The sequence below is a fragment of the Vulpes vulpes genome, chromosome 7 (assembly GCF_048418805.1).
Source record: "Vulpes vulpes isolate BD-2025 chromosome 7, VulVul3, whole genome shotgun sequence".
Lineage (NCBI taxonomy): Eukaryota > Metazoa > Chordata > Mammalia > Carnivora > Canidae > Vulpes > Vulpes vulpes.
In genome coordinates this window covers 19,350,067-19,375,574 of record NC_132786.1, presented here as the reverse complement: position 1 = coordinate 19,375,574, position 25,508 = coordinate 19,350,067, and the positions used below count along the sequence as shown (strand labels likewise).

At 42.5% G+C, this 25,508-nt stretch overlaps 2 protein-coding genes across 2 annotated transcripts; both read right to left on the bottom strand.

The window, feature by feature from the left end:
• Positions 1-7,849: 7,849 nt before the first annotated feature.
• On the bottom strand, positions 7,850-9,519 carry LOC112916291 (nucleolar and spindle-associated protein 1-like). The gene is given in 4 exon segments (XM_072763124.1): positions 7,850-8,409; positions 8,412-8,695; positions 8,896-9,251; positions 9,253-9,519. Coding segments are annotated over 4 exon segments (1,353 nt in total). The 5' UTR covers positions 9,406-9,519.
• Positions 9,520-9,724: 205 nt separating this feature from the next.
• On the bottom strand, positions 9,725-13,459 carry GIMAP2 (GTPase, IMAP family member 2). The gene is made up of 3 exons (XM_025993901.2): positions 13,353-13,459; positions 12,058-12,093; positions 9,725-11,033 (listed from the first exon to the last, which is right to left on the bottom strand). The coding sequence occupies exons 2-3, from the start codon at positions 12,083-12,085 to the stop codon at positions 10,054-10,056; spliced, it is 1,008 nt and encodes a 335-aa protein (XP_025849686.2). The 5' UTR covers positions 12,086-12,093; positions 13,353-13,459; the 3' UTR covers positions 9,725-10,053.
• Between the last annotated feature and the right edge of the window lie 12,049 nt (positions 13,460-25,508).

Here is a 25,508-nt window from a genome sequence, read left to right as displayed (position 1 = left end):
GTAGGTCACTGGAATTTTCTGTATTGTTTAGAAAGGGTGTTGAAATGATTTAATCTAGTTTTTAAGAGAGAAGTAAGCCCCAGCTTAAATCTGGGGGTCTCAATTGTTGAGACTTTAAACATATAGAAGCCCATATTCTTAATACTCTGAGTCTTCAAAGTTCATCTGGTTCAGTGTCTCCCAAAATTGCTGCTTTTCAGAATTACTTGAGTGTTCATTAAAAATAAACAGTTTTGTGGGCCATCCTCAGAGAGTCTGGTTCTTGATCCGATGTTTCTGATGTAATCAGTCCACCAATCAGAATATGGAAACCAGTTATTCATTCAAACTCTTGCATTGTACAGATGAGGAAATTGAAGTATGCTTGCAGCTGGGAGGGGGAGGCTGGAATGAAAGAGTGGATGACCCCTTTTAAGGTCATGCAGAGAGAGGGGTTGAAGACCCAGTTCCTAACCTCAGATGTCTCCTAAGGGCCTAGAGTGGGCAGTGAGGAGAGGGAGGGGAACGAATTCATTTGTATCTAGATTTCCCACATTGTGACTTGCTCTGAGGTTAGATTAGTTATGGCCCACAGCAATCTTTTGCCTTTGCTGAATATGCAATTTGGGCAATCTTTAGTGCCTTCCCAAATGCATTTTGTTCCTGATCCCACTTCTCTTACTGTATTATGAGAATGTAGAAGGAGACAGGCTTTGCCCCTAAACAGTTGTGCGTACCCTCCATGCAGGAGAAGATGCTTGTCAGACTTCTCTGAACTTCCACTATTTGAAACTCAGAACATCTTTAAAAACCTGGAGGCATGATCTTGATTGCTCTGCCTCTTACTCACCCACATGGTGTTCAGTGGAATGTAGGTGCTCAGGCAATAAACACTCTCAGAACCATGTTCCTGCTGGTTGGTCACAGCTCCCACTGCTCGGGGAGACCCCCTTCCCCTACAAGCTCTCCTTTTCTGCAGCAGCAATAACAGGCTGTGATGTTGGCTTTAGAGGCCCCTGACCTAGTACTTTCCCTTCAGCTGTGAGTACAGAAGGCTGCTCCCCCCAGTGCAGGGAAGAAGTCTCAGAGCCTCTCAGAGCTCAGAGTCCCTGGAGGGAGGGCTCAGTGGTGACAATTTAAAGGGACGGAAGTGTTTGCCATGAGTTGTGGGTTTGCAGCATTTGTCCTACAAAAACCTACCCCCTGCTGTGACTAAGGTGGTTTGTGAATCCAGCAGGGCCCCCAGTACCAAATATTTTCCTCTAGCCAAGGATGGGAAGGTAGGTGCCCCCATGGTCTGACTTTATGTCTTTTTTTTTTTAAAGTAGGCTCCACACTCAACATAGAGCCCAACTCAGGGCTTGAACTCACAACCATGAGATCGAGACCTGAGCCAAGATGAAGAGTTAGAACTTGACCGAATGAGCCACTCAGGTGCCCCAGGGCTGACTTGACTTCTAGAATTGGTTACTGATCTAATCTTTAATTACTTTCACTCTCTAGGGATTTTTAAAAAATAAAATAGATCCAGAGAGTCTTTTGCCTCAGAACAAAGAATGTGATAGCTGTTCTCAACACCTATCTATTGATTGGACATTCATGTGGCCAGTGCTCTCGGATCCAATCTGTCAGAAGAGTCTGGAAGCAGAATCTCATCATCCTCTAAGAAATGCAAGCTTCCCAGCTCATATAGAAGGCCCAAGGGCTAGCTAGTACATTGAAGATGAGTACCTATACATAGTTCTTAAATTAGCCTTATTACTAGGCTTGGTGATATCTGTGTTGACATCACCAATTCTAGTTCTTTTCTCTTCTAGAGCCAACTGTTACATGGTGAACAGGCTACAAAAGACTGGCAATAGACCCAGTAAGGTCACTAACCAGCTGTGTGACCTGACCTAACACACATAAACTTTCTGAAGCTGACTATTCTTCTTGGGGACCCTAGCCTGAGCACCAATCTATTGGGCTGGGAGCTGCTTTTCCATCTCTTTCTTGCTGGCCATTTTTGTTTGTTGTTTTTTTTTTTTAAAGGTAGGGAAGATACTCAGCTTCCAGTATTTCCCATCCTTTTTGGGAGACAGAATTTCTTGGTTGACTGACACCCCTACTATTGGCATTCAGTGTTGCTGAAGCAGAAAGCCTCTTGTTCTCCTACTAAATCAGCAAGGCCCAGGCTTAGTGTGGGGTAACTGTGGTAGTGTCCAGAACACAAAATTTAAGGAGGCGCTCCCTCCCGCATTCACTCAAGTGCTATCTCTGCAAGTGAGTGCTTCCTTAAGAGTAAGATGCTGGTTGCTCCCCAAATGTCCATCAGCTCATGAATGGATAAAAAAGAAATGTTGTGTATATACAGTGGGATATGACTCAGCCATCAAAAAGAATGAAATCTTACCATTTCCAATGATGTAGATGGAATTAGAGGGTATTATGCTAAGCAAAATAGGACAATCAGAAAAAGACAAATACTGTATGATTTCACTCATATGCGGAATTAAACAAAACAGCTGAATGTAGGGGAGAAAGAAGAAAGAATGGCAAATAGTAACAGACTCTTAACTCTAGAGAACAAACAGGGTCGATGGAGGTGGGGTGGGGGATGGGCTGAATGGATGATGGGGATGAAGGAGGCCACCTATGACAGGTGTTGTATGGAAGTGATGAATCATGAAATTCTACACCTAAAACTTAAATTACACCATATGTTAGCTAACTGGAATTTAAATTAAAACTTGAAAAAGAAAAAAAAAAGGTGTCTACATCTCACCAGCCTCATCCTACTCTAAGCCATGCAGATTGACCTTGATTAAATCTTTAAAGCTCGACATGTACTTTTCATGAAGATGCCTTCAGTGCTTCTGTCATAATTCCTTATCATTTACTATTTCTATGAGTGCACATAATGTCTTACTTCAGCCACTTGTAACTCTCTGTGTGGGGGTTTATCTGGCTACAAGAATTGCTTAGCTAGTGCATGGGACAGGTTGAAGTTGTTGGAGAGCCAGTGTTTCCCAGGGCAGACTTTATCAATGACAGTCAGAAGTGAGTGGTTAGATACTTCAGTGTCCTTGCTTATTAAATTATCTACTGCTCCCCAAGTGAGGTAACTCTAAAGTGTATTCTACACAAATTTATGGGGTCCCCAACAAGACCAATACCCAGGTTTCTACAGTTTATACTTATCAGTGCAAGCCGGATCGGCTCATATCCTTATGTCCCTACTGGTGCTTTCTGCGGTCACCTTCCTATACGAAAGCAATTGTCTCTGTCTCCATTTTCCTCTACATTCCTGTTAGCCTCTGATTATTTATCACTGTGTCTGGGCTTGGTCCCTGTTACTCACTGACTTGCCATCAGTTGTGGAACCCATCTGAGGTCTATGGCCCTGAGAATCCTGAGACTTGGAACTATCCAGGACCTCTGCTTCCTCTCTTCCTCCTCCACTTCTTCTCTCCTTTTTCAGTATTTGCATGTTCATTGTTTTTTTCTCTGTCCTTATAAAGTCAATAAAGATGACATGGAAAGTACTGAATTCCTGAGTTGTAAGGAAAACATCCTCCCTGAACAGACCTTCAATAAGAAGTTCAAACCTTCCAGGAAGATTCTTCAGGCCTGATATCTCCTTATCTTTTCTTGGTGTGCTCAGAACTCAACTATAAGCACCCCCAGAGTTACAAAAGGATAAAATAAACGAAATATTCCCTTAGGAAAGGAGTACATAAGGAAATAACTCCTTCAATAAAATACTATGTGAAAGACATTGGTCCACTGTGCCCCAGGATTTTGGAGCACTCTTTCAGTGTCATGGAGATTCTACTTTCCTTTTTGTGGGGAGAGGGAGGTCGTGATAATCAAAGTTTAGTTGTTAGAAATACCAACTAAGTAGGTGGTATCCAGGACTCAATTTCACAGGATGTTGGTTTCCTGGTTTCATAGCATAACATAAAAGGAGATAGAAGTCTGTAAGCCAAATCAGAAGCTAAAATGTGCATTTCACCTTCAAATATTATGTACAATGGGTCACTGAAGTCAAAGGCATAATATAAAAGTTCTAAGAGAGACACAAATATCACAATGACCTGACATTTGTGTGAGAACTCAGGATGAGTTTCAGTTAATAAAGGAGTAGGAGAAAGGACTTAGGTGGAAGTATATTTGAAGAAATATCAGCGTGCTCTAAGACACAAATGAATGGGAGAGGGGAATCATTCAGAGAAAATGTGTAGGGCATAAAGGAAAAAGGGCTGAGGACAGAACTCCAAAGACCCTTACAATTAAGGAACCATTAAAGAGAAAGCAGTGTAAATATTTGAGAAATAGGGCGATAGCCAAAAAGTGTGTTGTTATTAAAGACAAACTGAAGGAAGTTTGAAAAAGAAAAAAAGTCAGTTGAAATGATTGATTTTTTTTGCTTCTGGTTGGGTTGGAGAAAGATGCAGAAACCTTTGGTCTTCATACTGACAAAAGGAATTAGAGTGAAAACATACTTCTCTTTGTGTAGTGAAGAATGTGGATGCCAAGAGGAACTGAATTCTTTGTAGAAGAGTCCTTCCTAGGTGAGCAGAGAGCTGGAGGAGTCTGTCTTCTATACCTGGAGTAGGCACTTGATTTGGATAGAAACAAATGGAGGTATTGACTTACCAGAGAAAGTAGACTTTGCAGAGTGGAGGAGGAATTAAATGATCATTTGACATTGTGAACTATTAAAATATATTGGAATCTGTATGATCCCAAGGGGAAAACCAAATTGCTTATCTTAATAACTCCTCTCTTTCCCATCACACATTTTTCCTAAAAAAGCAGAGTAGAGTAGTCAAGAAAACAGAAGTCAGTTGATCCCAATAGGCCCTATTAGTGAAGTAAAACCATTTTCATTTAGAGGCTTACACTATCCCAATTCCGATGCTGACTAGATAAAAAAGCTGGTAATGGTTGTATAGGAGATTATTGTAGGTGGCATGAATCAGAAGTGAATTAATTCTATTTAAAGTGGCAGCTCATTCTAATTTCAGCTCAAATTTGGGAGCCAGTGATGTGATCATTCTAACCAGCAGACAGATCAGTGAACTTGTACTCTTCAGGAAATAAACAAAACCAGGGTAAACATACTTGTCTGGAATATAATACAAATTTACATGACAGGAAGAATCAGGGCAATATGACTTATAATCAAAAGATTAAACAGTTAGTAGAAACAGAACCACAGATGACTCATTCATTGGAATTATCAGTGAAGGACTTTTTTTTTTTTTTTAAGATTTTATTTATTTGTTTGAGAGAGAGAGAGAGAGCATGAGCAAGGGGGAGGGCAGAGAGAGAAGGAGAAGCAGGATCCCTGCTGAGTAGAGAGCCCGATGTGGGGCTTGAGCCCAGGATCCCAGGATCATGACTTGAGACAAAACGAGGTGCTTAACCAACTGAGCCACTCAGGTGCCCCTTAGATAAGGACTTTAAAATAGCAATTATACACATATTAAAGATTTATGGAAAAATAAATATAATGGCCTAAGAATTTCAGGAGAGAAATATAAACTCTAAAAAGAATTAAATCTGGGGCGCCTGGGTGGCTCAGTCAGTTGGGTGTCTGCTATCAGCTCAGGACATGATCCCAGGCTTCTGGGATCGAATCCCGCATAAGGCTCCCTGCTTGGTGGGGAGCCTGCTTCTTTTCCTTCTACCTGCTGCTCCCCTTGTTTGTGTGTGTTTCCTCTCTCTCTCTCTCTCTGTCAAATGCATAAATAACATCTTTTTAAAAAAGTAAAAAATAGAAAGAACTAAATCTGAAGAACTAAAGAATTTCAGGAGAGAAATATAAACTCTAAAAAGAACTAGAAAATAAAATATCTGAAATTTTAAAAAAGAACCACCCAAGTTGATGTACCTACAAGCATATGAGACACTGAAGATGGGATCTACAAACTTGAGGACAAGTTAAGAGAAATTATTGAGACTAAAACAAGAAATTGAAAATATTGTGAAGAAAATATTGAAGAAAACAAATGAATATGGCACTAGTGATCAGTGGAATAGCATCAAGCAGTCTAATGCAATTAGAATCCAAGAAGAAAATAACACTGAACTTGGTGGAATTAATAAAAAAACAACAACTTAATGACCAAAATTTTAAAAATTTGATGAAAAACTTTAACTTTGAAATCCAACAATCTTAATCAACCTTAAGTAGAAAATAGGAAGAGAAACAAACTCAGACACTTTATGGTCAAACTACTGAAAACCAAAGAAAATGAAAAATTTTAAGTCAACCACAGGAGAGGAAAAGACAGTATATATAGGGAACCAATAAGAATGACATCTGCTTTCTTATCAGAAGCCATATAAGCCAGAAAATATTGGAATATGTTTAAGATGCTGAAGAAAAATAAAAGATCAGACTAGAATTCATTATTCAGTAAAACTATCCATCGAGAATGAAAATTGTTTTAAAAAATTGAAGACAATGAAAACCAGAGAGAACTGATCCCACTAGGGCTCGCATAACGGAAATGTTAAAGAAATTCTTCAAGCCAAAGCAAAATGATGCTAGATTAAAAAAAAAAAACTTGGAAAGACTGCTAGGCCTTATTATATATTTGGTTAAAAAATGAGTTTGTAATATGAGTTCTCCAAGGAGGTCCTGACATAATACAGAAGCCATAGAATCAGCTCTTTTACCTCACTGACCACCCAAGGCTGACTTTCTTGACTCAGAATTGATAAGGACATTTGTCCATTGGCCACCTCTGCCTTCTATGTTTGCATCTTTCTAATGGCTCTCAACTCGTTTTAGCTCCACATTATTTTTATGCGTATTGTTTGCTTCACCCTTGGAGTTTTCCTGATCTTCCTTTTCTTTCTTTCTTTTTTCTTTTTTTAAGATTTTATTTATTTATTCATGAGAAACACAGAGAGAGGCAGAGACATAGACAGAGAGAGAAGCAGGCTCCCTGTGGGGAGCCCGATCCAGGACTCGATCCCAGGACCCTGACAATGCTGCAGAATACCCTGTCGATCACCATGTCTGAAGTGTAAGCTTCTATGTGTGTTTTATTTTTTTTTATTTTTATATTTTTGCTCAACTCAATCTGGATGTCAATTTATTTGCAAAGAATCTACCATCATGAGAAAACATTTATGAAAATCTTCATCAGTACAAAGCCCAGAAGCTCCACTTAGGGGCAACAAACATGGCTGTGATGCTGAACAACTCTGGTCTTTCCCATAAAACAAGTAAGATCTAACTGACAGAGTATACTGACCCTTGAAGCAGCAACCCTCAGGTTTCAATATAGGCCTGGGTATTTTTAAATAAGGCTAGAATGAGCTATGGAGTTTTTAAGAATATATTGAGTGATAGATGGTGATTACATCGGGTGATCTGAACAGACCTGCATAGGTAATAAACCACGTCACACAGGTAGAATATGCCAGTACCGACGTGTATGGCTCCCCATTTCAGTAAGACTATGTGGTTCTCTAGAGGAGAAAGAGGTGGCCTTCTCAGCTTTTTATTGGTCAAGTTCTACTAAGGCTTGTAGAATTACCTACCATCAGGTCAATGCTTCTGTCTAGAAGAGGATTCTAGTTCTGTCAGCAGAGGAAACTAGACATTAAAAATCTAAGTCAAGGTTATATATAGGATGAGTCTCAGAAAACTGAATTGTACACTTAGGAAAAAACCATTTCAAAGAATCTGAGCATTAAGGTTAATAAGGTCTTTTCAGAGATGCAGCCTGTGAAGAACCCCCAACACTACATAGATAGTGAACAACAAACAGCAGAAGAAAGTCTTAACTCAAGTGAAGAAGACAGAAAAATATTTACATTAAAGAAAGGGTTCAGAATGAAGTAATATTTACAGGATGCTAAAAAATTAATCTTCAGCCATAAAGAGGCCTCTTCGAGCTCCCAAGACCTTTGCTTTCTTCTCCTTTCGTCTTTGTTCATGTTGCTTCCGTTGTTCTTCCTGAGTCTGGAGAGGAGGTGGTTTATAAGTTTTCTTGTGGAAGCTAACTCTGTTGGCATGTTGCTTGAGAGAACTATTTTCTTTAGGTTGACCCCATGGTTTCAGTTTGCCTTTGTGTGGCTCATAGTTGAGGGGACGAGACAGACTTGCTTTGAGATCAAACACCGGTTTCTTGTTGGAGACTGGAGTCTGTGCTGCCTCAGTTGTCAATTTGAATGGGGTAACAACAGAAGCAGAATTCCCCTTTGCGGTCTTTAACTTGCATGTCCCGAGCACAGCCTGGCCTTTTGGGGTACTCCCACATACGGTCACATGTGGAGACTTTCTGGCTGGAGTCTTGGTCAGTGAACGCTTATGTTCATTATCTTTGGTAGCAGCTGAAAACCTGATGTTCATCTTAGTTGCTGATAGAATGGAACGCTTGGCAGACCCCTTCCCACACAAGGTGCTCTGGCCTGTAGGGCCCAGCTGGAGTGGCGCTGGCTGGAGGGAGTTCGAGCCTCAGGGAGCCTTCCCCGGAGAGGAACTGGAGTCACCACCACTTCTTTGGTGACCGGTTGCTTCTTCAGTTCATTAAATGAGTTGTGTTCTTCAAAATGTTTCTTTTTCCTTTCAATATATTGATCAATGGACTCCATTTCCTTAAAACGAGCCTCATGAAGCTTCTTAAAGTTTGGAGTAGCACTTATACTTCTTTTACTTTTTCCAGGTTTGGAAAACCCATCTGCATAGAGAGGCTTCTTTCGGGGATCCCTGGGTGGCGCAGCGGTTTGGCGCCTGCCTTTGGCCCAGGGCGCGATCCTGGAGACCCGGGATCGAATCCCACATCAGGCTCCCGGCGCATGGAGCCTGCTTCTCCCTCTGCCTGTGTCTCTGCCTCTCTCTTTCTCTCTGTATGACTATCATAAATAAATAAAATTAAAAAAAAAATTAAAAAAAAAAAAAAGAGAGGCTTCTTTCTTTCTGCAGGTACCTTTGAATCTTCATTACCTGAATCATTTATTCTTCTTTTTCCTGTGGAGACTGCATTCTCCTCTCCTTGGTTCTCATCTAGTGGTGAAGGAACTTCTCCAACAGTTCTGAGATCCTGGTTTTCCTGCTTCTCTGGATCCTGGAAGTCAGTGTGATCACTTATTTTTATCTCTGAATGATCCTGCTGGGAGTCAGGGTTCTTGCACCTTCTCCTTGTTTTGATGATGTGGCCAACTGGCTCCCTCTTAGCTTGTTCCTGGCTGCTCATCTGCATCTCAGTCTCATCCCAGGAGGATGCAGAAGTCTGAGTTCCATTCTGACTCTCATTTTCTTTTTTTTGCTTCGTCTTTAAGGTAGGCTTTCAAGGCTTTTAACAACTTGTCTGCCCTCAGGTTAGCCCGGAGGCCGAGACTCTTGGCCAAGTTCTGCAGTTCGCTGTACTTGAAGGAGTCAAGCTCCTCAAGGGAGGGTATGGCCACGGCGAGCTGCATCCAGGCGACCACGCAGACGACGCGTACCCCACACACAACAAACCAGTTCAAAACTCAGGCGCCACCTTCTATGTGTGTTTTAATACTAACATGACCAGAGATAAAATCTGGCTGAGCCCATTTCAATGTTAAGCAAATTTGATGCATGTAAAACAGACGACTGATGTGTGAATGTGTCTGTGTGTGGTTGCTGCTCGTGGATCCGCTCCATTTTAGAGTAAATGTGCCATGTGTTCAGTCACCATCTTCCGAGGATAAAACTATGACAGAATCAAAGATGTAATCTCAGCAACTTTACAGATTATTGCTAGGTTATTATATGGAGGAGAAATTTTATTGTTATTTTTATTATATTCAGTAGAAACAGGAGTATCATAAAGAAGAAAACAAGTTTCCAGGAACATAAAACTGGCTTTAGAGATTTGCAAATGAGAGGAATCTTGTGTTTATAGCCTTCAAAAGGTTTTCATACTGTATTCCAAAACAGACAGTATCTTTTAAAAGAATTTGGTTCATTAATAGAGTGATGTTAAGATTTAAATACAACAGAATTACAAACATTTAATGACGTTAGGCACTGTGTCTTATGGGGGAGGCAGTTGGATTCACCCAGTATCTGGCCATGAATAAACAATTGCTGACCTGTAACTATAATCTACGAGTCTTGCCTTCCAGTCTAGTGATCTTTTTCAAAATTATCATTAATGTTTTGGCTATCGTTAATAGTAGGCTACAGAAGAAACAGCATACACTAAAAAGAAAGCAGCAAAACAAGATGCACATTCTATACAATACACAAAATAACAGAATTAGCAATTTGACAAACAAATGAATAAAACATAAAATAAAGACTAGGGTTCTGATTAGGGCTTGTTTCAGATAATTTTCTTTGGCTGCGGTGGAGTAACATCTCTGATTTTCCATGTACTTCATAAGATCTCTTCTGAAAGCCTTTAACCTTTCCCTTGACCACACAGATCCACATTCTGTTACTAGGCCGTAGAGCCCATTGGTGTAGTGCTCACCCCTTCTCTCCAATACCAGGTCTTCCATCAAGGCCATTAGCTCCTTCACTTGGTCATCCCGATCACTCCCTGTAGCATGGTTGTCAAAAGCACACACTCGACCCCCACATGCTGCCACCAGCTTGCACAAGGCTTTGTTATCCATGTCATGGATGTAATCTGTCAAGGATTCTCCTTCGAGGTCTTCCTTGTGGGTGAAGAGGACAATTGTGTGTCTCATGACATCTTCTCCAAAGATCTCCTTCATCCTTTGCACAACCTGCTGGTCCTGGGTGGTGAATCGGCCCAGCTGGGTCACCAGGAGCAACACGTGTGGTCCTGGTGCAGAGAGTACGTAGCATCTCTGCACCTCTTTGTACAGGGAATCAGAGTTGTCCTTCTCAGAAAACATATCTGGTGTGTCAATAATGACCATCTCTCTCTCTCCCCAGCTTCCCTGGCTTTCACTGCAAGTCTTAGTGAAGGGCTGTGCAGCCAGCCGTGACTCAAATGCTTGCTTCCTGAGGATGCTGTTCCCTGTGGCACTTTTGCCAGTTCCTGTTTTGCCCACCAGAATGATTCTCAGTTTTGATTCTCTGGCACCTTGGTTCTTTATATACAGTCCTGTAAGAGCAAGTTTCCTGTGTTATGACTATACTGGTTATATCAACGGAATATTTTTAACAATAGGAGATATTCCCACATTATGGGCAAAGATAGTTTCCCAATACATTGTATTCATAAAATAGAAGCTAACTAGCTCCATTACCAAAACAAATAAACAGTGATTTTTTAAAACATCTCAATTTCTTGGGGCATTTGGGTGGCTCAGTTGAGCCAGGTTGAGCAGCTGGCTCTTGATTTTGGCTCAGGTCATGATCTCAGGGTCCTGGAATCGAGCACCAGGTAGGGCTCTGTGCTCAGTGGGGAGTCTGCTCAAGGATTCTTTCCATCCCCTGGTCTCTCCTCCTGCTTGCTTGCACAGATAAGCTCTCTTTCATAAATAAATAAATGTTTTTAAAAAAAATCTCAGTTTCTCTAAGACTACAGGATGCAGCCATGTTGGATCCTAAAAAAACATACTTGGGGCACGATATGGATTTAAAAACATATCTTGTCATGTGAGGCTTGCCTGAATCACTCAGTTCTAGATATCTAAGACAAATTTTCTGAATATCAGAGATGTGTAGCCAAGACTGTGGGTTCCATCTCCAGGCGGGCCAAGCAATTTGACTGTTCCAAGACCACAGATGGCTCCTCTGACCTCGCTGGGTGGGGATGTGTTCTTGACTACCCATGAAATGGCTGGACTGGGGAAATACTGGAATAAGCAGAGTAAAATTATTCTCTCTAATGAAGAAACATGATAGCTTATATTTTGCTTAGAGAGGGTAGCATGATTTTTCCTTTTTTAGATTTTATTTATTTATTCATGAGAGACACAGGCAGAGACACAGGCAGAGGGAGAAGCAGGCTCCCTGCCGGGAGCCAAATTCAGGACTCTATCCCTGGGTCCTGGGATCATGAGCTGAGCCGAAGGCAGACGCTTAACCACTGAGCCACCCAGGTGCCCCAGGAAGCATAATTTTTATATGAAATAGGCACAAAATATGATAATGTAATCACACATAAGAAGTCATGTCCTTACCGGAGTGATCACATTCGTGTTGGTCCATTGCTGTTCCTGAGAGACAGAGAGACCAGAGACCGATTATGTATGTAATATAGACATTCCTGAGCCAGACTGGGAATTAACAATAATGGACCCTTAAAGGATTTTGAAATAACTCACTCATGGCTTCCATGGCCCCCCTGCTTTCTTTCCTATCCAGCTCTGTAATTTCAAGGAATATATATGTACAATTTTTTTAGTTCTGAATCATGAAAGACCCTTGTATTCCTAGAGCACTGTCACAGCCCTGCCTCAGTTTGTTTACACATAGTTGATGGGGGACATAGTCACTTGCCCAGAGTCACCCAGTGAGTTAATGAGTTGGAAGAAGTAGGTTTTGTTTGTAAGCCCCACCTGGTTCCTTGCCCACCCCTTCCTCCTCCTGTGGCCTCCCAGCCTCTTTCTTGTTCTCCTTGGCCTCACCCATTCCTTCTCTCCTCTTCCTTTATAGGTTCAATCTTCTCTTCCCTTCTCTCCTCCTTTCCTCACCTTCCTCCCTTTCCATCCTCTCCCCTCTCCCCAAACTTCCCCCCTCATTTGGAATTCTTGCTCCAGAGAGCCTCCTCGCTGAATTGAGTACACTATCCTTGAAGCCTGAAATACATTTCATTCAATCCACCAATTTACTCAACAGCCAGCTTGAAGAAGCCCTGGGACCCATTCCCTTTTCCTGTGCAGTGAGAAGCATTGGTTCATTTTCATCAGATGGTTTTCCTCTTTGCTTAGGTCTGGCAGCGTATACCAAAGGCACAGAAGACTTACGAGCACATGTGAATTCCCAAATTCTTCCCAGTTAGCACTCTTTATTGGCTTCATGCTAAGGGAGCTCTGTTTGCCAGTAACACATAAACTCAACTATACAAAGTTTAGAGTTCCTGCAAGCTGGCTGTACTTCAGCCAAGGGCAGCCACTCTAAATTGTTTCCCTTAAAATAGGAAACTTTTATCCTGAGTGGCTCAGTCGGTTAAGCAGCTGCCTTGGGCTCAGGTCATGATCCCCGGGATCCTGGGATAGAGCAGGACTCCCTGCTCAGAGGGGACCCTGCTTCTCCCTCTCCCTCTCCCTCTGCCGCTCCCCCTACTTGGGCTTTCTCTCTCTCTCTGTCTCTCTCTCTCTCTCTCTCTCTGTCAAATAAATAAATAGATAAAATATTTTTTTTTAAATAGGGAAGTTTTGCTCTTAAAAAAAAAAACAACACACAACAACTTTTCTTCAAGCATAGCCTGGGAACTCGAAATCAACACTGGAACTTTTCATGAATGTGGGCTTACCTGAGTTACTGTCAAAAGAAACAGATGATTCCCAGTTCAAACCTGTGAATTGTCAGCTCAGAGAAAGAGAAAGAGAAAAGAAAGCAAAAGCCCCGGCTTTCTTCTTCCGCTCCTCTCCTCCGTATCTGCAGAGCTTCCTCGCTGGGACAAAGCCCTACCGTATGCCTGTATTAACAGGGGACAATTTAATCAGTAGTTACTGGCTATCGTGTAGACCACATTTTCTTGCCAGGAATGAAAAAAACAGTGTTCGAATGACTTCAGCTGGACAGGAAAGAAAGGCAGGCAGGTCCCGGCAGCTGATAGATTTGATCCCTTCCTGCCCCAGACTGTGTCCTCAGGTTCACAAGTTTGTCTAAATGTAAAGCCTTCCCAGGAGTTAAGCCTCTTATTCACTGGTGGCAGTGACTGTTCTAAAGGCAAGTATCATTGGGGGAGAACAAGAGCATAGTTCTGGGGGTTAGGGGGGCCCTCTAATGGGGCGCTGGGCAGAGGGGAAAGGGTGTGGAAAGGGGAACCTGTGAGAAGCCCATTTCTTGGGTCAGACTGGGAGTTAACAGTCATTAACCCTGAAAGGATTTTGAAATAACTCACTCATGGCTTCCGTGGCTCCTCTGCTTGTCTTTCCTACCCAGCCCTGTGATTTCAGGGACCTCACCTCCGGGGAGCAATGATCTCAGAGTGTCTACAGTAATAATCGGGAGTGTCCATATTCAGGAAGTAAAACACATCGAGTTAAAATCGAAATCGTTCAAATGCTCTTTCTCCTTATTTGTGTGACAGTCATCAAGGTAAGGGGGAGAGAGAATAATAGGGAGTTTACATTGTCCTCCAGGTCCTTCACTGGCAGTTCCTTAAACATACTTAAAGAACAAGACAACATGGGCAACTTTGGCTTCATCACCATAATCTATTCCTAAAAATAAAACATTCTGTATCAGAACCCTAACAGGGACCTATTTCCTAGTCTTTTATGTGTAAAACAAATATAATGCAATATGCATCAAATCCAAAGCATATCAATTTTCTAAATCATAGATAAAATTCAGTACATCACCTATATATACAATTTTTTAAATGGTAAAGACTTAAGACATTGCTTTTCTGAATACAAAAAAAAAATATTTTGGGCTTTAATAAAAGAAAGCTCTTGGCTGATGTAAGTATCCTGACAAATAACCCAATTTAAAAATGGGACAAAGGACCGGAATAGATATTTTTTCCAAAAAAGACATACAAATAGCCAACAGGTACATAAAAAGGTGCTCAGCATCACTAATTATTAGGGAAATGTAAATCAATGTCAACGAGCTGTCCTGACACCTATCAGAATGACTATGGCCAAAAAGACAAGCCATAACAAGTGTTGTGAGGATGTGGAAAAAAAGGAAACCCTTGTACACGGCTGGTAGGGAAGCAAACTGGTGTGGCCATTATGAAAGATGGAAGTTCCTCAAAAAATTAAAAATAGAACTCCTATAGGATCCAGCAATCCCTTTCCTTGGTATATATCCAAAGAAAACAAAATTAGTATCTTGAGGAGATACCTGCACTCCCATGTTCATTGCAGCATTATTGACAATAACCAAGTTATGGAAACAATCTATGTTTGTCAACAGATGAATAGATAAAGAAGATGTGATAGATGTATACAATGGAGTATTATTTAGACATGAGAAAGAAGGAAATCCAGCCATTTGCAACCACATGGATAAACCTTAGGGTATTAAGCTAAGTAAAATAAATCAGAGAAAGACGAATACTGTATAATTTAATCTCACTTATATGTGGAATCTAAAAAGAAGTGGAACTCATAGAAATAGGGAGTATAATGGTGATTAGCAGGGGCTGGGGATTTGGGGACATGGGGACATGCTGGTTAAAAGGTAAAAGCCTTAAATTATAAGATGACTAAGTTCTGGGGATCTAATGTACAGCATAGTGACTATAGTTGTAATTCTAGATTGTATGCTTGAAAGTTGTCGAGACAGAAGATCTGAAGCATCCTCACCACACACATACGAAGTGCAGTCAGAGTGTGTGAGATGAACTAGCAAAGGGAGGGGGTGGGTGTGTAGAACAATCCACTCCTGAGGTTTTTTGCTCACTTCCAAAGTTTCATGGAGGTGATACCAAGGAAAGACACAACAGAACAAATAAACTTTGACAAACAAGCAAAAAAACCAAATTAAGTCTTTTTAAATAGGTTAGATTTAGTGACTTGTCCATTGAAAAGTATTAAACTTTTAGTTTAATAAAGCACAGGACTTGCTGCCAAGGACTTGGTTTGAATTGATGCCCATTGCTGTAAAAAGGGCCAATCTCATAGTATAATCATAAAAATTAATGACTAAACTTTTAAATTAAAAATGTTTAGGGACACCTGGATGGCTCAGTGGTTTAGCATCTGTCTTCTGCTCAGGTTGTGATCCTGGGATCTGGGATCGAGTCCCATGTCAGGCTCCCTGCAGGGAGCCTGCTTCTCCCTCTGCCTATGTCTCTGCCTCTTTCTCTCTGTGTCTCTCATGAATGAATAAATAAATCTCTAAAAGAGGGATCCCTGGGTGGCGCAGTGGTTTGGCGCCTGCCTTTGGCCCAGGGTGTGATCCTGGAGACCCGGGATCGAATCCCACATCGGGCTCCCAGTGTATGGAGCCTGCTTCTCCCTCTGCCTGTGTCTCTGCCTCTCTCTCTCTCTCTCTCTCTGTGTGTGTGTGACTATCATAAATAAATAAAAATTTTTAAAAAAATAAATTAAAAAAAATAAATCTCTAAAAGAAAGTTTAAATAAATTTCAAATCATACCAAAGATATCAACAGAAGCATTCCACTAAATGATGCGATTACCAGCAATGTCACGTTACCAAGGAGTGTATACTGGCAAATGAGGGAATGCCAAGAGATATCCATTTTTTAAAAGATTTTATTTATTTAGTCATGAGAGACACAGATAGAGAGAGAGAGGCAGAGACACCGGCAGAGGGAGAAGCAGGCTCCGTGCAGGGAGCCCGATGTGGGACTCGATCCTGGGACTCCAGGATCATGTCCTGGGACAAAGGCAGGCGCCAAATCGCTGAGCCACCCAGGGATCCCCGAGATGTCAATTTTGAACTTTATTCCATTGCTTTGTTTATGACCTCAGAGGATTAATCACAATCATCCCCTTCTGTAGCATCAGGTACCATGGCGTGAGGATCGTTCCCAGTTCCTTGGAATGGGACACGGAAGAGCCTCAGGGGTGAGTCACTCTGCTCTCTCCTTCACCAGGTCATCCCCATACCATCCCTACCCCTCTGAACAGCAACCATGATTGCTCTTCAACCTTCCTACTCTCTCAGGGATGAAAGCTGACCAATAATCCCCTTAAATTTCTGACTTTCCCTCACTGTGAGGAACTAGGGAATCAGAACAATCTGGAAAAGAGGGCTGTCCCCTTGGTGAAGGAGTAGAGAAGCCATCTTGGATGTTCCAGCCCCAGCAGGCACAACGTGGAGAACAATCTAGGAGCATGGTTGATAATCAGGAACCCAGAGCCGTGTGGCTCTCATCTAGCTGGGCCCCAGCTACCTGCAGCCATTTCAGCCTCCCCACCTGAAGCCCCAGTTTGCATGGAGGAGAGACAAGTCCTACCATCCATCTCTGCCTGAATTCCTAGCACTTGAAATCATGAGCATAATAAAATTGCTGTTGTATGCCACTAAGTTTTGGAGTGGCTTGTTGCACAGCAAGAGAAAGTTGGATCACCTGAATAGATTCCTGGAAGTAGCATTGCCAGGTAATTAGTACACGTATTTGTAATTTTGATCAATGTTACTAGATTGCCCACAATAAAATGTTAGTCAAGTTACATAAATCAGCATTTATTAGTTTCCCCATAGCTTTGCTTATGATTTTATCTGCCAATCAATCAGTGAAAAATGGTATCTTCATTTTTCATATGCATTACTCAATATGAATGTGGCTGAGTATTTTTCATATGTATAGGAACTATCTTTTTCTTTATTGACATCTGACTTATATATGTATTGCCTGTGTTTAAGTTGTGTTGTTAATCATTTTGATATTGATTTGTGGAAGTTCTTTATGGGGCACCAAATGATCATTTTTCCTCTTCTTGGCTTTTTTTCCTTTAAACTTTCAATTTTGTTCACTTAAAAAAAAGATTTTATTTATTTTTTGAGAGAGAGAGAGCACGAAGCGGGGGGGGGGGGGGGGTGCAGCAGGAGAGTGAGAAGCAGACTTCCCGTGGAACATGGAGCCTGATGCAGGACTTGGTCCTGGGATCCTAGGATTATGACCTGAGCCAAAGGCAGATGCCTAACCGACTGAGCCATCCAGGCCCCCAATTTTGTTCACTTTTATCATGGCTAGTATCTAGAAGAATGTCAAATAATCACAACGACAAAAGGCTTCCTTATCCTGTTCCTAACTTTTATGAGTGTATTTCAGGGTTTCTCATTGAACAAGATGCTTTGAGGTTCAGATGGAAATTTTTACCATGCTAAAAATGTAGTTGTTTATGAGATGTTGAATTTTAAAAACTTACCTTTCAGTAGCTAAGGGGATTATCAGATTATGTGGCTCCATAGCTTTATAATACATTCAATTATACAAAAGCATTTCCTGATATTGATCCCTTTTTTGCCTACCAGTTAAGGTATTGCTGGATTTTATACATTAATTGCAACATTAGGATTTTGCATTGCTGCATAGCCAACTCATCCATCTCTAAGACAGAGTAGCTCCTCTCTCTCTGATTGCCCCATTGCCCAGGTTCCAGCTGTATCAGCTTTCGGGCTCCCCTCTTCCTTTCAAACATAACAACCATGTTGTTCTGAACGGATTCTTCCACTCCAGAGGAATTCTAGTTCCATATTTTAAGAAAACAAGATTTTTTTTTTTTTTTAATCATTACCACCCTTCCCCATCATGACCTTCTTTCCTAGGCAAGCCTGACATTGAACAGAAACTTCAGCATGGTAAGTATTCTCAAGGAGAATGTAGGTGTACAGGGTGATAAGCTAAACTGACGGGAGAAAGATAATTGGGAAAGACTTCTTAGAAATAACATCATATAAGCTGAAGTTGAAGAGTGCATAGAAAGTAGAAGCTGGAGGGATTGAAGTGTTATTTTGAGGCAAGTGTTTTGAGGCTCTGTGTTGGGTATTCCAAAGAAAGCCAGGATGTCTAGAACCCAGAGGCAGTGGGTGGAGTTGGAGAGAGACCTTTGTATGGGAACTTGTCATCAAGTGTGGATCCTGAGTGTTCTCTTACATAAAGTGGGAAGTAGAGGCAGGATTGCCTCGGGGTCATGCCGCAGTCAGATATATGTGTTTATGGGCTGTGTGAAGAATGGCTTAGAAAGGCCTGTCCCTCCTTGTGCTTTACATGATCTGCATTTGGTAGCCTTACTGAGGTTTTGCTTCACTTCCTCTGCCCTGCTACCCGCATCCGTCTCAGTGCACAGAAACAGAACAGTTGAGGTCAAAACGAGCAAGAGAGTAGCCGTGGCCATGACCTCGGAGGTGAGGGTGAGCAGTCTGTCTCCTGACACCTTCCCCTGTGCTCTGGGCCCTCCCTCCTTCATTTCCTCACCAACCATTTCTGCATGAAATCCTTTCATGTTACATATTCTCTCTGAGTTCAACTGTACCTTGCAAAGAACCTGGTCTCAGGGTGTTTTTGTCAAGACTGAAAAACAAATTTTCTGGTTCAGTGAAAGAAAACCACAAGGCCCAAAGATGCTCCTGAGGCAAACTGTCCTCCGAGGGAGCAGAGAACCTGGTATGATCAGAAGGCACTGAAACTCCTCTGTGCAAACACATGCCTGCAGCCCACCACCCTAGAGCTATTGTCTTTCCCTCAGGAGGTAAGGTTTTCCCAGGAATAGCAGGTAGGCAACCAAAACAACACACAGGGAGAGACTGAGAAGGTCAAAGTCATTCAAGCAGAGTTGAAGATTCAAATTCTGAGATACCAACCAGAAGGTTTGTTTGGGTAGCTCTCAAATGGGCAACATCTTATAAAAGATGAGCTCTGCGGACCTAACCTGATACCAGATCTTGGGTCTGAAGATTATCCATTGAAATGGTAGACATTGATCTATTCGGTCTCCTTCTAATTTGCCCTCTCCTTCTTTGCCCTGGTATGCTACCCTCCCCCACCTCCACCAACATTTTTAGTTGCCCAGAGTTCATCAGCGAACACCTGTGGCCAAAGCACAGCCTACAATGATCTGTGGTCATTGATCTACAGTGATGATGGTCTCTTGAGCAACAGACACATGGCAAATCTGAATTGCTTAATCTCGACACTGTAAACGCAGATTAAATTAAAGAAGTGAAATCAGGACAAGAGAGAAGTTCCTTCTAGCTAAGTAAACTTCCTCTTCTCTCTCCCTTCTCTCATCTATCTTATCCCCCAAACCCTGAATCACCCACTCTTGTTGGTGCCTCTCTGTCCTGCATTTCTCTCTTCCTTGCACAATGTCCTTTTAGCAGTGCTGGTCCCAGTGCCGTAGCTCCCTACATCAAGGAATCTGAAGTATCCCACCTTGCTAGAACACTGTTCCCCTCAATCCTAGCTTGCAGTCCTGACAGATTCTAGAACTGACAGGTCCTGATGCTCACAAACAGCAGACAGAGGCACAGGCTCTTCTGGAAAAGGCTACTCTAGACTCTGCCCAAGGTGCTCCTCAGATACTGCCACAACCAAAATACGTACCACACACACACACATGCACACACTCACACATACACACACACACTCCCACCCATTCCCATCCTTTACTTTTAGGTTTTATCCGTTCCGAGTAGTGTAGAGCATTTTCATGGAGAATTTGCTTCAGAGATTATTTTAATCTGGAGACTAAGCAATGATTTCTTTTACAAGAGATAGAGGAAGTTTCAGGATGCAGGCAGACCGTTCTGCTAGAGCAGTCAGAGGTGGTTGCTGGGTCCCCTTTTCCTTGAAGTGTGGCCCACTGGCCATGAGACATTCTCACACAATGACAAGAATTTGAATTTCCAAAAAGAGAATCGTACAGATGTTAACCAAGGGGAGTGTACAAACTCCCAAATCTGTGTTCTACTGCATGGACGCAATGAGACATTTTTTTCTAGCCTTCCTCTAAAATTAGCTCTGCCCCTTCCTGTCAATACATCAGGGCCTCCCTTCTCTGAGAGGCTCAAGGCTCTGATTGTGATCATGTAGTGATGTTAGGACTCTTCCTCAGCACTGGTGCGCTGGTTTTCTAGCATTTGTGCCACAAGCAGAGTGGAAAGAACATGGGTTTGTGGGTGAGGAGGTGCAGGTTGTAGGCATTAGGCTGTGTGTGTGTTATGGCTGTGGACAAGACTCAGAGCCTCTGAGGCTCACTTCAAGCATTTTATGTTTAAAACGAGGGTTGTGACAGGTGATCAAAGGCCTTTTCCTACTATAGCATTAGAGTTGCCCGCTACTTCTGGCCTTATCCAGTGGGCATGAGAGCCCCGTTCCGCTGGTAGTGCAAGCCCCAGCCCTTCAACCCCTACCAGGGCTGAGTGGATTTGCAGAGAACCCAGTGGCATGTGGATGTAATGGCAGGGCTGGCTCAGAGGACTAGTGATCCCTAATGGGAGGCCATAGGTAGTGACCAGATCAGAGGAGGGACAATGACAAAACTGGGAGGCTTGGAATTAAGAGCCCTGTCAGAGCAACACCAGTAAAAGCCCACAGGTCCTGGGGTTTTGACTTCTAGGTTCACGAGAGAAGTGTTGAGTTGGAGACATTTAAGGGTAAATTAAGTCAGCTTTATCCACCTCTTGGCACAAAGTAGTCAAGGAGGCAGGTGTGCATTTACAATTGTACCCCAAATCATAAGATAGGAATAAACTAACCAAAGAGGCAAAAGATCTGTACTCAGAAAACTATAGAACACTCACGAGAGAAATTGAGGAAGACCCAAAGAAATGGAAACATGTTCCATGCTCATGGATTGGAAGAACAAATTCTCTTAAATGTCTATGCTACCTAGAGCAATCTATATACATCCTATGCAATCCCTATCAAAATACCATCAATTTATTTCAGAGTTGGAAAAATAATCCTAAAACTTGTATGGAACCAGAAAAGATCCCGAATAGCCAAAGGAATTTTGAAAAAGAAAACCAGATCTGGTGGCATCACAATTCCAGACTTCAAGCTCTATTACAAAGCTGTAATCATCAAGACAGTTTGGTACTGACACAAAATCAGACACATAGATCAATGGAACAGAATACAGAACCCAGAAATACAGAACCCTCAAACAACTAACCTTCAACAAAGCAGGAAAGAATATCCAATAGAAAGAAGACAGTCTCTTCAACAAATGGTGTTGGGAAAATTGGACAGCCATATATAGAAGAATGAAACTGGACCATTTCCTCATACCATACACAAAAATAGACTCAGAATGGATGAAAGACCTAGATGTGAGACAGGAATCCATCATAAACCTAGAGAAGAAGACAGGCAGAAACCTCTGTGACCTCAGCCACAGAAACTCTTGTAGGACACGTCTTCAAAGGCAAGGGAAACAAAGGCAATAATGAACTATTGGGACTTCACCAAGATGGAAAGCTTTTGCACAGCAAAGGAAACAGTCAACAAAACCAAAAGACAACCAACAGAATGGGAGAGGATATTTGCAAATGACCAATCAGATAAGGGGCTAGTATCTAAAATCTATAAAGAACTTATCAAACTCAATACCCAAAGAACAAGGAATCCAATCAAGAAAGGCGCAGAAGACACGAATAGACATTTCTCCAAAGAAGACATACCAATGGCCAAGAAACACATGAAAAATGCTTGACATCACTCAGCATCAGAGACGTGCAAATCAAAATCACAAGACGATACCATCCACACCTGTCAGAATGGCTAAAATTAAAGTCAGGAAACAACAGATGCAGACAGGGCAGCCCCGGTGGCTCAGCGGTTCAGCGCTGCCTTCAGCTCAGGGCGTGATCCTGGAGACCCGGGATTGAGTCCCATGTCGGGCTCCCTGCATGGAGCCTGCTTCTCCCTCTGCCTGTGTCTCTGCCTCTCTCTCTCTCTGTGTGTCTCTAATGAATAAGTAAATAAAATCTTAAAAAAAAAAAAAAACAGATGCAGAGAAAGGGGACCTCTCGTACACCATTGGTGGGAATGCAAGCTGGTGCAGCTGCTCTGGAAAACAGTACGGAGGATCCTCAAAAAGCTAAAAATAGATCTACCCTATGAGCAGCAATGTCCACAATAGCCAAACTATGGAAAGAGCCTGGATGTCCATCGACAGATGAATGGATAAAGGAGATGTGGTCTATATATATATACAATGGACGACTACTCAGCCATTAAAAAAATGAAATCTTGCCATTTGCAATGACATGGATGGAACTAGAGAATATTATGCTGTGAAATAAGTCAATCAGAGAAAGACAATTATCGTATGATCTCACTCATATATGGAATTTAAGAAACAAAGCAGAGGATCAGAGGGGAATAGGAAAAATAAAACAAGATGAAATCAGAGAGGGAGACAAATCATAAGAGACTCTTAATCATAGGAAACAAACTGAGGGGTCCAGGAAGGGGGTGGTGGGATGGGGTAACCGGGTGATGTAAGACCACTGGGTGTTATATAAGGCTGATGAATCACTGACCTCTACTTCTGAACCCAATAATACATTGTATGTTAATTAATTGAATTTAAATAAAAATTTTAAAATAATAATAACATAGAATTTAAAAATCAAATAAATATAATTAGGGGGAAAAATGGAGAAAGGGTGTGCACAGCCCCTTCTTAAATAATAGGGAATTGGGAACAGCTTAAATTTTCCTTGTGATTCCCAGAGGCAGAAGCAAGAAATGACCCATGTCCAGCATCTTGGAAAATAAGCCAAGTTAAGCTTTGTTTGTGAGACTACTTGTTTTTGCCTAGTTTTTGCTGAGGGAATTGCCAAGCTTTGTCTCCGTGTTCTACTTCAATGAGATGATGGGGTTCTTGTTCTTGTGCATCTCCAGGAAGTCTGTGGTATATACTCGATGTCAGCCTATTTCCCAGAAACGTCTCGAATGATAAGAACGATAGCGTTTGTCACTTGTCTAGACGTGCAGCAACACATTTTCATTTCGTACTTCACCTCTTCCATCTCTGGCCTTCCCTGTCACAGAATGCCATGGTCACCTCACAGGACAGAGCTGGGATGTTGGGCCATTGGCACTTGGAGGGTTTAGAGGGGCCAGGGAGGGACAAAGAGAGATTGCCCTGAACCCCCACGCTGGCCTGGCGAGGGTGAAGCAGGTGCATTTTGCCCTCAATCTCACACCCATGCTAGGGCCTTGGGCACAACAGGTGCAACAATGAGCCGTTCTGACTCTCTAGTGAGCAAACAAGAGACCACTTTAGTGGGCACAAGTGTTTCTGCCCTTCCTCTGCCTTCCAGCTCAAGTGCAAGGTGTGGGCTCGCGTGAGTGACACCTGAGCTGTGGGCAAGCATGCTGCACAGGGGAGCCGCATCTAACACATGGGGACCCTCCACCACTGGGTGATGGTAAGAGTTTGGGTTGGGCTCTGTGAGTCAAGCTTCTGGGAAACGAGTGCTTAGAGGAGGCCCAGGAAATGACGGTGCCTTTGGCGTGTGACTGTTTCTTTTCGTGTCCTTGCTGAACGGTTTGCCATTGCCCTTTCCACGTCCCATTTGATCTTCATGAAATGACACAACGCAAAAAGGGGCAAACGGGAAAATGGGACCAAAACTAGCAAATACTGTCAGAAGACCAGAAAAGCCAATTTCCCCAATTGTTCCCTGTACAGTTTTCCCCACCTAAGCCCTCACTATTCAACTTTCCATGTCCGGGTGGCCAGAGGGACCCCTGCCCACCTCCCCTTGAAGACTGGGGTGGGGGGTGGAGTGGGGGACATCCACCTCTCACCCAGCCTGGCACCCACCCACCTGACTTCAGGCACTCCCTCCCCGGCCCTGAGGGACTGTGCTTGGACCCTGGCCCCCTGCCCTCTGCCCTACAACCATGTCTCTGTGCGGCAGATTCCTAGAGGAGATGCTTTAGAGGGTGGAGGCGGGGAGAGTTTAAAAAGTTGGCTCTCAAGTCCCGCATAGACGTTGTGCCATTGGACTGAAGCCAGAATCGGCAGCTCCTGAGCCAGCCACGTGCCCCAGCAGTGGTTCCCCTTGCTCTCCTACAGAAGCGCCCACCTCTTCCTCTCCCTGCTCATGATTGAACCCACAGGGCAGTCCAAGCTCTCTGTTCCAACTCCAATTTGGATCCCTTTTCCATTTTTGGACACCTTAGTTAGATTTTCCTCTGTGGTGAAGAAATCCGGAAATACGTGCCCATTTGTCTGTTCTCAGCATTACAGGTCAACAGACAGTAAATTTTATCCCATCTGTGTAATTGCCAAGCATGTTCTCTTGAAATTTTTATTCGATTCCTTCATCCTTTTCCCTATAATCATTTTGCACAATTCTTTCATAGTCTTTGCTCTGAACGCTCCACATTGGCAATTCCACCCTCCACCCCACCCCCAAGTCTAGTCCCTGGAATTGGCCACATGCTTGTACCTGCTGCCCAGCTCAACTCAGAGACCCTGGATGTCTGTTAATAAAACCTCAGTTAAAGGGGCTTCTCTTTGGTGATTGCTTTCTTTGCACCATTGGTTCATATTGATGTTGAGCTCCACTAAGAGCTCTAGATTCTTTTCTACTGAAATTATCCTATTTAGAACACCTCTAGTCTAGTTTTTGAAAATTTATTTTTGGAGGAACTCTCATTTAAGAATTTTCAAAATAAGGGGCACCTGAGTGGCTCAGTTGGTTGAGTGTGCATGCCTGCAGCTCAGGTCATGATCCCAGAATCCTGGGATCCAGCCCCACCTTGGGCTCCCTGCTCTGCGGGGAGCCTGCTTCTTCCTCTTCCCCCTGATTGTGCTCTCTTGCTATCTCTCTCTCTCAAATAAATAAATGAAGTCTTTTAAAAAAATAATTTTCAAATTAATTATCCAGCTGGTTTTAGTGCAGGGTTCTAGCCTGCTGTTTTGTTTCCTAGCCTTAGAATGTCTCCTGGCAAGTATTATTTAGAATAATAGTTTTCTCTTTGGAGAATTAAGAGTACATGTGAAAAATAGAA